The following is a 16747-nucleotide window of genomic DNA, read 5'->3' as shown; positions in this document are numbered from 1 at the left end:
CAGTAACAGTCAGGCTTTTGCTGTTTTCAGTCTCTGTAGTAAAATACAGTCCTCAAGGTAGTTTTATGCAATATGTTCATATGCCCATGGACACATTTTTCAATGCAAAGTCAACCTTTAAACTTTAAAGTTAGGACAATCCACATGAAGGTTAAATACAGAGATCTATTCTGTGTGCTGAAAAAACAGAAGTGTATAATACCCCCCATTTTTGTCACATGCAAATCCATATATGTATGTGCCCTAAAAAACAACCAATGTTACCACGTCCGGCAGTTAATATTTATTGTTAAAGTGATGTTAACTTCCTTCAAATAAAGTGGAACGAAAGCGCGGACATTTCTACATCTGCAAATGTTTCATTTATGTAATAGAAAATGGAATAGTTCGAGCCCTACATCCTCAAAATGCTCCCACAGGCTCAAACTGGGATTTGGCTAAATGCACATGTGTTTAAGCATTTTATCAGCATTTTTCTCATGTGGCAATAAAACAAAGTCAGCATAGCTCAGTATCTAACTGAGATCACCCTGATTTGACCACACGAGGTCCCCGTTGAGCAGAACATGAAAGGAGGCAGAGAGGAGTAACCTGACATCATGCTCACTACACAGGAGCTGAAAATCACAAAGTTAAAGATCACTGTGTAATGGTTCGGGTACACAATACATTTCCAGTTAGAGTTCTGATGGATGACAAATTGGTTTCTGACGTGGCTGTGCCGTTCTTTCTCCCCTTAACGGGTAAGTTTTTTTTATTTGAATGTATATTTTTCTGGTGGATAGCTGTAGGCAGATACATTTATTTTTAAAAAAAGGAAAGTTTCAACCCACCCCAAGTTTCATTGCGTCTTAGTCAACAGAGTTATTTTGAGCCTGTGGTTTTATGGGAAATGTCTCGTTTTGTTTACTGCTGCATTTAAGAACTTAAATCAGCCTATGTTCCTCTTTGCAAACTCTTTTTTTCAGTGGTCGAATATTTCAGTCTAGTCTCCAGGTTTTAGCCTTGGACTGAACTAAAAGGTTACGGATCCCTCTGTTTGTAACTCTGTAAGTTTCTTTGAGTTTATCTTGAAAGCTGACGTACCTAATCAGAGATCCTGTATGATTTGTAAGTTTTCTTTTTCTGTGTTGTTAGTTCCTGTTGTTGTGTACAATGAAAATGTGCAACGGACGATCTCACCTGCTGATTCAGCTAATTTACATTACATTTTTCCCAGGTAAGACCCAGTTTTATGTTTTTACCAGATTTTCTAAAACACTCATGCTATGCTAGAAATGCTTGAAAACATCATGAATAAATACCAGTTTGAAACCTGATCTCTTTTCTATTTTCGTCTCTCTTCCCCCTCATCTTTCTGTCGTCATTTACCTTTTGGCAGTTTTTGTGGCACAAAGAGTCGAAGTCTCACCTGAAGTGACTGGATACATTGGAAATGATGTCACCCTGAGCTGTCAGTTAATCCAAGGACCAACACATACCAATGTTACTCAGGTTCAGTGGGCTCTCCAGGATGAAGAAGGAACAGGAAAAGTCACTCTCATTGTTTTCAACACTATGTTTGGAGTGAATATTTCTGAGAGTCCACTGAAGGAGAGAGTGGCGTTTGATAAACATTCGTTGATAATTAAGGCTCTAGAAATGAAAGATGCAGGATCCTATATCTGCAGCATTTCCACTTTTCCCAGTGGTACATTTGAAGGAACCACCAAACTTGTTGTTCGAGGTAAGACTGTAACTGCTTTTATACACTGATATAAAACAACATTTAATGTTATATATGAGGTCATATTTATTCAATTCAATCTTCAAAATTTGGCTGACACAAACCAAACATTCAGTTTGAATAACTTTTTTCTGCTTTTGTGTCGTATTCATTTTAACATCAGAAATTTTTACCAACATCTAATATTACTCATGATTAAAGTTTCCATGTTTAGTTAAAATGTTTATACTGTAAAACATGAAAGCTAGTTTTTGTTAGTAGGCTGGTTTAATGTTAGTTTGATGTTAATGAGTTGTGGACTATAATCATACTTTATTCCGCCAGAAACGAAACCACTGTCAGCAGGAATAGTTCTTGCTATAGTGACTGCTGTCTTGTTGCTGTTAGCGATCATGGTGGCCATGCTTTATTTCATCCGCATTAGAAGGTGAGTGTATGTTCTCGTGTGTTATTTATATTATAGAGACTACTGTTGACTGAATCATATTTGAGGGATCCATCGTCTTTGTCGCCAAAATTCACCATAAAGGAAGGAAATCCATTTTATGGTCAAGACTTTAAGACTTAAGAAACTTTAGACTCTGGGAAGCTGTTTGCTGTTTCTGTTTAATTGCTGTTTCACGGACCAAACAGCAATTAAACTATAATCATCAGATTGATCAAAACTTATAATTGTAGCTAAAAACCAAACTTCTCTTCTAAATCACCAAAATCACTTTTGTCTCGTTTGCTCAGACGCCATTCTTCCGCTGGGTTTCGTTTCGTCATTGGTAAGAACATGCACAACAATTTCCACTAATTGGTTTTGTAAATACTTAAATTATTTTAATTTTTCTGTAACGAAACATGTATGTCTTTCAGATACGACTGGTCCAGAGAGAGAGTCGCAATCATCTGCAACTGAGAGAGACCAGGTGAGCTCCATGGTTTGAGGGTCCATTTTTGAACTTGAATGAATACGTTTTGGTCAGATACATTTAATTTATATTTATGCTGTTGTCCTGCCATAGTTTTTTTTAATTACAAGAGAGCAATTATCATGTTTTCTTACATGTGTTCACAGGATGTGGTGTACTCTGACATCAAAGTGAAACCATCCAGAGATGCCTCTCCTTTAACCAATTACAAACTCAGAGAGAGCGTGTATGTTGACGACGTCACGTACTCCGAGGTCATAGTTTCTCGTCAACCCAAATCAGACACAGAGTGTGTTTACGTTTAGCATTTTTATCATTTTCTGTTGTGTTTTTGTGTTGCTTTAGTTTGTTATTGTGATAAAAAATTGCCTGATGATAATATGAACACTTGTTTAGGTGTTTAGTCGTAACCAAAGGAATATTTTGGCCTCATGGTTTCATGTGTGCATGTGCTAGAAAAGCACCCACAGGCTGCAAGTCAGAGGACTTATCAGTGTTTGATCTAGTCTATCACTTATGCAGTGATAGAGCAGCATCTGCTCTATCACTGCATAAGAAAAAAAATCATCTAATTGCAACAAAGAAATGCAAAGTTGTGTCGACCAGAGATCTTTAATATCCAGCCAGTCATTGCTGGTATCTTTCACGCAGGTCTGAATCCACTTTAAATGGCTGAACCAGTAAAACAACATGATAAATGTTTAAAATTACAGAAAAAGTTATGATAGTTCACTGAGGCTGTCCTGTAATTATAAAATATGTTATAAATTCTAAATATGTTCATTTAATGTGGGCTCATTAATAATAGTTTAATCGTTTACCTCTTTGGCAATTACATTGGTATAATATGGGTGTGGCCAGTCTTTATCAATAGGAAAAGCTGTAAATCGTATCAAAGTTGAAATTCAAAATCTATGCACTTTTTGATATTTTCCGAAACTGTCCTGTGGGCCAAATTTAAGTGTTCGCTGGTTCGATTCAGGCCCCTGGGCCTTATGTTTGCCACCCACGACTTTATTCAGCTGTTTTTGCAGGGAATAGATGCAAGCATTCGCAATGAGCTGCTTTTTGCAAACCTCTAAAGTGTTTTGAATGTAAACAACTTTACTGGAATGAAATGAAACACCTGCATGGTGATCTCCACCACTACAGCAAAAAAACTGCACCTGATGTTAACTCTGCAGTCTATCGCTGCATTTCTGCAGGACGGTTCAGTTACATGAAGCAGTCCATTCTTGCTTGCTAACCTGACATTTCCAGTGTTACGTGGCCATAAAAGTAAAATTACCCTGCAGAGAAGTTCTGTTCCTGACAGCGGCACTGACAACATTCAGTGAGAGTTCCTATTACACTTCAGCAAAACATGAAAGGAGGAAGATTAAAAGAAATGGAAGATAAACATAAAAAAAAAGTTACACAATCAATGCAGAAGTAACTGGGCAATGCAGAAACCAGAAACAGAAAGGTTCAACAAAGTTCTCCAGTAAAATCAACTGCACTGCCTGTTGCCTTTATTGAATTTATTCATATTATCAGAGTTTATTACAGCAGGCATAAACCAAAATCAATAATTGTAAAGATCAGCACTGTATGTTATCCAGCTTCATAACTTATAGTTAAAGTTGAGGTGCTGTACTCTGCCCAGTGTCCTGTCTGCTTGGGTCTGTGAAAAATATTACTCAATATTACTGTCACAACCCCGTACGCAGGTGTTGCGTCCTGAGCATAGTTTGTGACAAAAACTGGTTTGCAAAAGTGTCTGTCGTGGTGGAAAACTGAGCTCAACACCTTGACTATCGAATGCTACTTTCTAGCATTTCCTGTCAGCGTTATTTGGTTGTGGGTGTGAAAATGTTGAACACAAGATGTGTACACATGTGACGTCTCCAGATTCACTCTGTGCTGTCAAAACAAGTATAAACTTTTTTCCATAAAATCTTATATCAAATGTTTATATTTATTTTCATTGTGTGATATTTGAAAGTTGTGAAATTCGATTGCATCGATGTAATGCTTTAGAGATAATGTTCTCCAGTAGACTTCTGTTAATTCTGCACATGGTTATTTGTGGTTGTTGATCTTGATACAGTTGCAGTTTAAACCTTTCCATTTTCACCAAACTAATTCTGTGGTTTTCCTTTTCTGCTATGATGAGCTCTGTCTTGACAGGAAACTGATGTCAAAGATAAGACAAGGCAGTTTAAGGAGTGCGTTATGAAAGTCATTCCATATCAGATTACCAAGACGTGAATAAGTAAACCCAGCAATATTTTCCCACTAGAAGTGAAGACACATGATGAATGTACTACTGAGAATGCGTCACAGGGACACCCATTCATGAGCTATGTTGTGATGTGTAATAAGAAACAAGGAGGACGAACAACAAGCAAACATGGGTGTTACAGAAGGAATTAGGGTTTTCTTAGTCATTTTCGTCTCTTCTGTACTTGTCTTCCTCTCTCATTTTAAATGTTTCATGTTTCTTAAATTTAAAAGAAATGTTAATTAAATTTTTTATATACAGCTTACAGTCTGGCCCTTTACTGTAATCCAACTTATCACAAAAAACGTTTGAGTCTGGTTGTGTGGTGGGGAAAGTGCATTTTGTTACGTGGAACTGTTTATATCTGTTAATACAACTATCTAATCAGCCCATCATGTGACACCAAATCAGTGTATTTAGGCATGTAGACAAGGTGAAGATGAGCTGACTTTAAGTAACTTAAATGTGGCATAGTTATTAATAAGGTATCATGATAAGATCCTTGTCGTGCCTTTTTCTGATGATAATGACAAGCATTGTGGCTGGTACCAACTATCAGCCCAAGTAGTTCAGCAGTAATCACCGGTGTTGGTCAAGTAATTTGAAAAAAGTAATCAGTAACTAATTACTGATTACTTCCCCAAAAAAGTAATCCAGTTACTTTACTGATTACTTATTTTCAAAAGTAATTAATTACTTAGTTACTTAGTTACTTTTTCAAAACACGATTTACAACCTGAAGAGGTGATAAAGCGATAGATCTTTCAGCCCAATTCTACTTTTTCTACATAATCCATCATACAAAATGTAATCAAATGGAAAAGTCTCTTTTTTTTTTTTAACTTGTTTTATTAGTTTTAATCTTTTAACTTTTTGCATCAAGCAAAAATTTAATTATATGCAACATTCTCTGAGTTGAATAAATTAGTTTAACATTTAAACCTATTTTCTACACATTCCAGCACATAAAATAAAATATTTTTTGTGTTTACACTCACTCTTTCAAATAGATGCAAGTAAAACACAGCAGAAAATAAATAACATGAAAGACTAGCGGTCCTGTTGCTCTATTTTCACCTGTAAAGCAGGAGTGGCGTAGGCGGAGGTTTACCCTGGTGCAGGTGTGCCGCAGCGGTCAGTTGAAGAATCCGCGAGTTTCTCTGTGAGTTTCCCATTACGTCGTAGTGCACTCGGTGCTTGCTTGGAAGTTTAGGGGTTTTTTTTCGCTGTAAAAAGAAGTTTTCTTCCCACGCACAACGGACGCTAATGTTTTTGTCACTTTTTATGGAATCAAACTCAAAGTAAGGTCAGTACTTCCACGCTTTAAATGCTGCACGCTCATACTCTCTCCCACACTTGATATATTATCCATTGTTGATCTGTTGTGACGAACTTCGCACTCACTTACGTCACTGTCATGAGACATTCTCGCAAAAAAAATCACGGTTTTAGTAACGCAGTAACGCAGCGTTCCTACGGGAAAGTAACGGTAATCTAATTACCGTTTTTGCAATAGTAATCCCTTACTTTACTCGTTACTTGAAAAAAGTAATTAGATTACAGTAACGCGTTACAAGTAATGCGTTACTGCCCATGTCTGGTAATCACCCATGCTGAGCTCACTAGCTTGCCTTGGTAAGTCTTATATTGAATGTTCACCTTGTTAGGGGGGAAGAAGAACAACAATAAGACAAATTTGAATATAAATTGTAATATAAGCTCACAGTGTTGATCACTTAATAAAAAATTTAAAACACTCTCTTACTGGATGTACAATCAGGTGCGGAGTTAAAGGGTGGATGGGATGTCCCTCACTCTGCGCACTCAAACCAGTTGTTGAAGCCCACTGGGGGTTACATGCATCCTCAGAGAACTGGATTTATGATCTGTAACCACTATTTTTCTAGCAAATCTGTGGAAATATTTCTTTGAAGCCTTTATATACTAACACAAGTGGAGTTGCACGTAGTAATTACTATGATTCAAGCTCATTTCTGATCCCTTGATCCTACAATGTCACCATGATCGTCACCTGTCCAAAATGTTGAAGTGACAAGTTAACATCGTGTGGTTATGTCTGCAACACCACAGTAGTTAAAAAAAAAGCAACAATCAGATTTTTACTTAGTATCACAAGTTTATTATGGTTTACATGGTTCATTATGGTGTATTTCTATATAACCATCAGCACTGCAAAAGCAGGTTTATAAAATAAAAGTTACAAGAAATAAACAACAAGACATTCAATGCACACACACACACTATACATAATATATATCTATAGATCGATAGATCGATAGATATGTATACACACACACACACCATACATTATATTTTATATATATATACAGTATATATATATAAAATATAATGTGTATATATATATATATATATACACACATTATATTTTATATATATATACTGTATATATATATATATACACACACACACATACATATATATATATATATATATATATATATATATATATATATATATATATATATATATATATATATATATATATATATATATATATATATATATATATATATATGCGCCAGATGGAAAAGACACACATGAAATATTTACATATTCAGTCTAGACACACACTGTGCACTATTTTCTTTTCTAAATGAGCCTCTTCTCAACTTCTCGTCTTTGTCTTTCCCTTTCCTATCCAGTCCAGTCTGTTCTGATTGTAATAACTTAAAAGTAAAAAAGAAATAAATACATAAATAAATAATAAAGATCAAACAAACTATGACAAAAAGAAGATGACTTGCAAATTGCATAGTGTTGCTGATTTTGTCCACTTTCAAGTAAACATAGAGTCTGTCAGAAAGAAACAGATCTCACATTATGGGAATATGTGGCAAACCAAGAAAAGGAAGAAGTATTTGCAAAGAGAAAGAGTCAAAGAGAAGTTCTACTTCCTCATCACCCAGTTTGAGCTTTATCAGATCATAGATGGTAGAATCATTCAGTAATTAGCCTCAAAGATGGGGGTTAGAATGGGCCCTCAATGCCTATTAGATTGTCATGAGATTTGTTATCATTCATTCAAATGGATGATCACACACAGTAATACTCCAGATCTGGAATAAGCACTTCAAATATAACGTTAACACTGCGTAACAAATTCATTCGCAAAGGTATGAACCCATCTTTGTGCTGCTAGCTTAAAGTTACTGTCACAGTTGTCACATGTTTCTCATACAGGAAGTCAGTCACAGTGAAAGTAAATTGGAAACATTTACATTATGCAAAAATTGCCAGACTATCTGAAGTGAGCAATGACAAACCAGTGTACAGTAAACATTTGCTGTCCGAAGTTTTAAATACCCTAAAAATTAAAAGCCAAAAGCACATCTTTGTGACTATGATGAAAAGTTCATAATCAGGTTTTGGGTCAGGCTACATTGTGACTGTTTCTCAAATACTTATTTTGCAAGTTTCTTTGTGTTCATATCTCAGGGTAAAGATGGTTTACAGTCTTACAGTCCCTAATGTAGAAGCCCTGGATTGTGTGTAAGGAACGACGGTGTGGAAAATCCACACGTATCTTTAAAATTCTCTTTCCATTACTGATGTAGTAATTTTTACTTTGCTGTGTTAGGCTCCTTGGGTTTGGACCCAGTGTCTTGACTTTATGTAGGTTTTTTATTCATTCCTTTTATTCGTTCTATTATATGATTATATTTTAGTTCTTTATTGCTTAGTCCTTTGGTTTTTGGTATTTTTCCCCTCTGCTTCCTACTTTAGTTATTTATGTTTCTAGTTCTTTGTTCCTTCGTCTGGTTAGTTCCCTTTTGTATCAAGTCTGTCTTGATCTTTTGTCTCCATGTTTGTTTCTCTGTCTGGTCTCCGTCACTGTATTTGTTTACTTTTCTGTCAGTGTCAAGTCAGCAATTTCTATTTCCTGCTTTACTTTGACAGCTTATGTTCCTGTGTCGGCTATAGTCTCGACTGTGTGTCCTTCTTAAAGTCTTAGTTTAGATGTCTGGAAAGAAGCTTCACACACTAATCAGGGATTATTACCAGCTGTTTTCATGTGACAAAATAGCAATATTCCTAATGTTATATTATTTAAAAAAAATCATTCCATCTAAATATTTTACTGAATTTCTTAACACACAGCTCATATCCAGTAATGGAGTATGTAATCCAAATTTATGTAATGAGCAATTATAAACCTGAGAAAGCAGAAATATTTTACTGTTTGTTGCCATTTTACGGGAAATAAGGAAGCTGGTCTTTCCATAGAAACATAAGCCATCAAAAAGTATTTGGTGGTTAAAATGGGACAAATTGCATGATATATGTTGTTTGTTTTGAATTCTAACATGCCATTGACCTTCAAAAAGCTGTTCAGACACAGCAATGGGCCAGATGTGACCCGGGGGCCATTCAGTGCTCAGGTTTCCTCTGAACAGATTCATCCTGCCTGCTCTCCATCACTCCATCTGTAAGGAAAATCTCTCCCAGCCAACAACTCTCCTGGCATTTATTCACTTACCTGGGATCATCTGATTACCTGATTGTTTTCTTAGAGTTGTAGGTAGTTTTCTGTGACTTTGCACAGGCTGTAGTAAAAAAAAACAATTGTAGTCTTTTATCTCTCTCAGTATTTTGTCACCTTTGACTCTCTTGTGTAGAACATTGGGTAGCGACACTATCACAGTCCTGTTTGTGCGTGTTGCAGCATTTTTTACTGTACAAAAACCAAACGTGGTTACAAACTTACCATACTGCTCTAAGCCTGATGAACTGTCTCACTCACCTGTCAGTTTTCAAACATTTTTTCACAGTGTCAGTCTGTGGTTGTGAAAGTGTCTGCTAACTCGCTGCTGTCAGAGCATTTTCTTTTCTTCATATGTCATAATGAAAGTCAGTACTTTATTACATTTGCAATCTGTGCTGTGAAAGTGTGCGAGATGTTTCTGTTTGGTTTTTATTACTATTTCTATTAATAATAACTGAATTTCCTTGAACTGTAGAGTTTTGTCATGTCTTTGTGAAAGTATTGGTGCAGTAAGCTCTTCAGTGCTGGACAGAAACTCAAAGTAGTACTTTTATTGAAGTATGCTGATACATAAGATTTTCCATTATATTTCTCTGACAATTATTCTTGTTAGTTATTTGATTGTATACTGTTAGATCATTAAAAGTATATATGATTATATATCAAACAGATTTCACACAATTTATTTTAAAAAAGCAGTGTGTTTTTCCACCACACTAGTTTAATTTTTATAAGATATTTCAGAAAGCAGCACATGGGTTAGTTTGACTAATATATCCAGCAAGTGTAAGTTTGTAAAGTTTATGTAACATACCATCCCCCCCACACACTACAATAAAAATAAAAATGAGCACTGAAACTAATAAAGATGAAATGAGCAAAGCTAGATTACAAACAGGGGGAAACTGAGAATTAACAAAAATGTGTTAACAGTGACCTTAAATCTTCCAGTAGTTGCCGAGATATTTCACTATTTCTGACAAAGTTTCATACATTTAAATGCCACAATTGTCTATGCTAAATATAATTGCAAATTAGATGAGATTAATGAGATTTCACCAAAAGGATGGACAGATAAGTCAACTTCTAGTGTAGCTTTAAAGAAAATTATAGATGTGTTTTGCATGATTTAGTCAGTGCATTGCAATGCAGGAAACTACAAGTAAACTCAGATGAGATTAGCAACACTGCTTCAGCTGAAGGCAAAAGTAACACTAATAAACACTCATTACAACCAAGGTACACTGAAACACACAACACAAGACCACACCGGGTGCCACTCCCGTCAGCTGAGAACAGAAACTAAAGCTACAGTTTATATATTCACCAAAGTTGAACAAGTGAGGAAATTATGAGTCTTGAGTTCTGCTGTGGCATTGAGATGGTGGGTCAGAGGTTGTCATAAGAAGAAAGCATGGATCTATTGCACCTCTTATAATTGGTTCTGGCTGGTGCTGTTATAGGATTAAATTGCAGTAGCATCAGTAACTTCAGGATTTGATTTATACAGAAAACTTCACCAATGATTTTTCTGTTCTTCTGTTTGCATTAACTGCAAGCTTATATGACATCTGTCTAAATGCTCCTGATGTACGTTTTGCCTTGAAACATTTCCACTTCAACCGGATTGTTTCTGTAATTGTTCAAGGAAATGCACTCCCATAATTATGAGTTCAGGAAGCACCACCCTGATAAACACAAGATATCTGAAAACTCTTGGGGAACAAGAGAGAACAAAGCATCATCTGTGACATCCTTCATGACCAACATGCTCGCTGGGTGTCACCTTGCTGAGTCATTAAAATTTTGAAGCTGGAAATCAAACATGAGATGTGGAATCTTGTCTGTATATATGCCCCAAAAGCTGGATGCAAGTTAGATGAGAGAGGGGAAGTCTGGAGTAAGATGAATGAAGTGGTGCAGAGTATTCCCAGAGGGGAGAGAGTGGTGACTGGGACAGACTTCAGTGGACATGTCAGTGAACTGAACAGAGGTGATGAGAAAGTGTTGGACAGGCATTATTTTAAGGAGGAGGAATTGGGATGGACAGATGGTGGTGTATTTTGCATAAAGAAAGGAAATGGATGTGGTGAAGAAAAGGGAGGAACATAAAAGTGGAACAAGGTGCAATCTAAAAGCGATAGCAAAGTGGTGTCAGGGGAGAATGAAGCTAGACAGCATCGAATGGTAGTGTGTGTAGGATCACTTTGGAAACCAAGAAGAGGACGAGAGTAATTATAGGATAAAATTGTTGGTTAAACGTTGCACAGAGTTTGGGGAGGAGTCTAAACAGGCTCTGAGTGGTATGGAAGTGTTGCCAGCTAGAGCTAGAGCAGGAGCAGATGAAAGAGAGCAGGAGACATGAAGAGAATACATGTATGTGAATGAAAGTGAGGGAGCTGAAATGATAAAAATGTAAGAATAGTGCACAAGATACGTGAAGAAGAGATTGGAGGAAGGGTTGAGTGGTTGGAGATGAGAGTCCGGGGGATTTGTGACAGGAGGACAGCAACAAAAGTGAAGTGTGATTTATGATTTATGGTTTGAAGACTGCATTGACAAAAAGACAGGAGGCAGAGCTGGAGATGCTGACATTTTCATTGGGAGTGAGCAGGATGAACAAGATTACAAATGAATATATCAGAGGGACAGTTCAGGTTGACAGTTTTAGAGGTAAAGTTAGAGAGGCAAGACTGAGATGGTTTGGGTGTGTGCAGAGGAGGGATAGTGGATGTACTGGACAGAGTATGCCAAAGATGGAGCTGCCAGGCAGGAAGAAAAGAAGAAGACCACATAGAAGATGTGAAGAAGGACATGCAGAGGGTTGGTGAGACAGAGGAGGATGCTGGGAATAGAGTCAGATGGAGTAAGAGGATCAGCTGTGTATATCCCTGAAATGAAGCAGCTGAAAGAAAAAGAAGATAGTTTCCCATGTACAGTTTCATCAGTGATATTGTGTAAACACACTTTATTGTCATGTCTGAATGCTATTTACTTTACACTAGGCACACATATTTTGCAGGCAATTTTCCAGACGCCATAAAGTTTGATTTTGTGTCTGTCTTTAAACTAGTGGTGACACGGTTTGTACTGATTGGTTGCAGAGTTGAAGGGATTGACTGACTTTGCTTTGACATGTATGAAAAAGGTTTCAATTTTTTTTGTGTGTCTTTTGCAGAGATGATTCTGTTATGAAAAAGCCTCAACTGTTTTGAAAATGACACAAATGATACAAATGATGTTGTGCAGCAATTTAACAGTCAAGTCAAGTTAAGTTTTTATTTGTATAGCACGTTTAAAAGACATCAAATGTCGGCCAAAGTAGTCAAAATAAAAAGAGAAATTATAATAAATGAGGTAAAAAAGATTACAAGACATTCATTTATACACAAGCATACTCATTATATGCAAATGTCTAACAACCATGTGTGTGTGTGTGTGTGTGTGTGTGTGTGTGTGTGTGTGTGTGTGTGTGTGTGTGTGTATATATATACACATACATATATGAAGATAGGGAGGTCTTCAAGTTTGATTTGAACACTTCCAAATTTAAAGGCTAATTGCATTACATCAATTGAGCACATGAGGTCCCCATTGCGCTGAAGCTTGTTCTGCAATCTGCATGAGCCAGTAGCAGAACAAGCTTCTACTGGCTCATGGAAGAAATATTCACAGCCAACAATTGATTTTGGAACCAACAGCCAAAAGACTCAACTAAAACTTTTGATTGCAAATAGCCCTCAATACCTTTCACAGAGGTACACCATCAGGAGAAACAAACCAGGCAAATATATGGAGCGCCGTGGTGGCCAATCATATATTGCAGTGACAACTCTAACACCCATTAAACCTTCCACATTTTGGGCCACTGCTGCCCCAAAACACCTTTAAGTGGTGTCCCTTCTGGGAATGTGCAATGCAGGAGTACTTCCTGTGACTTCCTCTCTTTAGGCAAATTGTGAAATTGTAAATTGAAAAACTTTGCTGTAATGCAAAGATTGGCCAATGTTTGCTCTAAACCACCGAACCAAGCATGCATTTACTACCCTTTCGGCAGGCATGCATTGAGACAAGAAAAAAAAAAAGCTTTAAGGGAAATATAGACCAGTAGCATCTTGTAGGCTTTACTTTATGTATCCATTGCTATGAAGATGTAACTGTTGTAATGAGTAATGTAAAAGAGTATCTTCATTTGAAGCGTAACATCCTGAGTCTCTTTATGCTTGTCAGCGGAGGATGAGGTACATTTCAGGATGGTTTGAACTCGACATCACTGCAGAAAAGATCTTGTACCTGCACGTGTAACAGTTCAGTACTTGCTTTTATTCTCTTTGTTTTCATCAGGTTGATTTCAAATTTGTTTTTGTCAAAGTAACTAAATTTGAAAAAAAATGAGCTAGAAATCTTAAATTAAACCAGCTGTGAGCTCACCTCTTTCAGTCTAACATCACTGTTTCAACTGTATCTGAAAGACAGAATCGTTTTATTAAAACGAAATGAAACGAGACTAAAGCCATAAAATAAATTGCTGCTCTGTATTAGAAATTCAGAGAAGTAGAACTCACCTGTGTAGACCCGATGCTCAAAGACAACGTTACGTCTGAGTGATAAAAATAGAGATTTGTGATTGGCTATGGTTTCAGTATCTGATTTCAACTGTAAATGTTTAGTAAATACATTTAAAAAATGCTGTTGTGATACTAATATGTCATGATAAAATCCTCATCCTGGAGTTTTATGATTGGTTACAGTATAAATACCTGATTTCAGCAGTGAATTTTCTCAGCTATAAATATTGACTTGCTGACAAACGTTGCTCAGTAATATTTAATAATGACACATTTTTGGTCCTGGTAGAAATATGCTTTCTAACAGCTCACAGACACAGACAGACACACACACACACTTGTACAAACCTTATTCTTCTTATTATGAAATAAGTCGTGGCTATCATGGCCCCATTTATCAGCAAGAATACTCCAAAAGCGATCAGTTTTGGTAATCTCGCCATCTCACCTTGGTATCGTTATGGGAGAAACACAACAATAAGATTATAACCTCAGACACATGATGTAAGGTAATAGTTCTGATGTTCCTATTTAATAATTCAAACCTATGAGAGTAACTGTTTTTCAAACAAATCATGTTGTTGAACTATTTCCATGCAGCCTTTGTTCCTAAATATTTGCACGGATGTGACGAGGTTAGCACAGTCGCCTCACAGTAAGATTACAATCCCATAGTCCAAATGCATCCTTTCCAAATGCATGGGAATTAGCAAAAGTCAAAAGTATAACTTTAGCAAATGTTGAGGGTTCTTTAAAAATATTAATTTAGTGTTTCTGAATCAAGCAGATCAGATAACTTTACTTACCTTCAACAACAAGTTTGGTGATTCTTTCAAATTTACCACTGGGAAAGGCGGAAATGCTGCAGGTGTACAACCCCGCGTCTTCCATTTCCACAGCCTTAATAATCAGCGATTGTCCTGCCAACTTCACCCTCTGGCTCAGTGGAGAATTGGGAATATTCAACCCAAGCTGACTGTTATAAACAATAAGGGGGACTCCCTCTTGCTCTGGTTGCAGGAGAGTCCACTGAACCTGAGTAATATTTGTATTCTCTGGCTGATGGTTTAATTGGCAGGGCATGGTGACATCATTTCCAATAAATGCAGACACTTCAGCCGAGGCTTTGAGTTGTTTTGCACCCAGAACTGCCAAAATTAAATTGTGACATGGTGGCAAAAAGTTAGGGCTAAAAAAGCTGCTTTTTTCCACTATTATTTTAGTAATAACGTTAATTCTAATAACATTTATTCTAGAATATACTGTGCAGAAAATAAGTGCAAACATAAGAGTCTTACCTGTGTGTAATGAAATGTAAATAAGCGTGAACAGCAGGTGGGATATTCTGTTGCAAATTTTCATTGTGCACAACAGGCAGCGGACAAAAAAGAAGACGTCTTAGGAATCACAGTGTTCCTGATTTGGTCCACTTTGATGTTAACACAAAGTCTGGCAGCAGGAGACTCAAATTGATACAACATGTGGCAAACACCGAGAAAAAGTGTTGGCAAAGAGAACCACAATGACAAAGTGTGAGTAAGCACACAGAGTTCCTCTTTGTCCAAACCAAACAAAGAACAAAGCAAAATTAAAATTAAATTAAAACAACACAACCAAAAGAGAATTTAGAAGTAAAAGAATAAATAAATCTTTAATTGGAGATTTTGTTTTTTATTTGTGTTTTTTATTTGATGGGATGGAAGGAAATAAGAAAATAAGTGTTCAACAGATTGTGATGTGTAATAGTTCTGTTTGTAATTATCAAGTTTTATATATAAAACTTAATTTTTCCACAATTTAATTTAAAAAGCCAAACTTTAGATGCATATAATCTATAGGCATTAGATCCAAAGTGGAATAATTAAACCCCTTTTTGATGATTATGGCTTCATTAAAATCAGGAAACAGTGTCTCAAATCTTTAGAACAAGTTCCACAAAAACTTGTTTACAATACAGAAGTGTCCAACTTGTGAAAAGTTTATTTATTTATATGCTCACCACTACTTCATCAGTGTGCCATAGCATGAAGATGATCAGCATGAGGCACTGGGTGTTCTGACAGAGGCCTTACGCTCAACTGTAATTTGGAGTCGGGTGTTTCTCATCTTCCTCTTGATAACATGTTGCAGCTTCTCTGTGGGGTTCAGTTCATGTATGTTGGATGCTGCGTCCTGCTGGAGAAAGGAAATCAGCATCTTCATAAAGCAGGTAAAGCCATGAAGTAAGTGTCCTGGTAGTTGGCTGTGTTGACTGTGTATTCACTTTAGACACATCAGCAGATCACATGGCACCCAAAATCATCACAGACTGTGGAAACTTCACACTGGACTTCAAACACTTGGATTCTGTGACTCTCTGCTCTTCATTCAGACTCTAAAATTTGATTTCCAAATTAAATGCAAAATTTCTTTTCATCTGAAAAGAAGACTGGATCACTGAGGACCAGTTCAGTTCTTCTCCTCAGCCAGGTGAGGCTTGTCACATTGTCCCTTGCTCAGCATTACTGGTTAACATGACTTTCCTGAAGATGTCTGTGTGTGGTGACTCTCGATGCACTAACACCAGCCTCAATTCAATCTTTATGAACCTCTCGCAAGTTCTTCACTCAACTTTTCTTGACAATTGTTTCAAACAACAGACATCACTGTCACCTTTCCAAGAACTAATTAAAATACTTCCAATGTACCTAAAAGACAGTCAGTATATTTTGGTACAGCGCTCTGCAAACAGCCTCTTTAGCTATGACC

At 36.6% G+C, this 16747-nt stretch overlaps 1 protein-coding gene across 1 annotated transcript; it reads left to right on the top strand.

Annotated features, from left to right (window-relative positions):
* Nucleotides 1–613: 613 nt before the first annotated feature.
* LOC113032675 (nectin-4-like) lies at nt 614–3419 on the top strand. The gene is made up of 8 exons (XM_026185704.2): nt 614–743; nt 969–1049; nt 1138–1219; nt 1382–1726; nt 2051–2153; nt 2462–2496; nt 2588–2640; nt 2790–3419. The coding sequence occupies exons 3-8, from the start codon at nt 1156–1158 to the stop codon at nt 2946–2948; spliced, it is 759 nt and encodes a 252-aa protein (XP_026041489.2). The 5' UTR covers nt 614–743; nt 969–1049; nt 1138–1155; the 3' UTR covers nt 2949–3419.
* The last annotated feature ends 13328 nt before the right edge of the window (nt 3420–16747 follow it).

Source organism: Astatotilapia calliptera, chromosome 11 (genome assembly GCF_964374335.1).
Source record: "Astatotilapia calliptera chromosome 11, fAstCal68.1, whole genome shotgun sequence".
NCBI lineage: Eukaryota > Metazoa > Chordata > Actinopteri > Cichliformes > Cichlidae > Astatotilapia > Astatotilapia calliptera.
This window is presented reverse-complemented; position numbering and strand designations above follow the sequence as displayed.

What these genes read in the sequence shown, in the direction of transcription:
- LOC113032675 (XM_026185704.2), top strand. Translation starts at nt 1,156, where the DNA reads ATGAAAATGTGCAACGGACGATCTCACCTGCTGATTCAGCTAATTTAC. An exon ending in TTACATTACATTTTTCCCAG is followed by an intron (nt 1,220 to 1,381) that starts GTAAGACCCAGT and finishes ACCTTTTGGCAG; the next exon opens with TTTTTGTGGCACAAAGAGTC. An exon ending in CTGCAACTGAGAGAGACCAG is followed by an intron (nt 2,641 to 2,789) that starts GTGAGCTCCATG and finishes ATGTGTTCACAG; the next exon opens with GATGTGGTGTACTCTGACAT.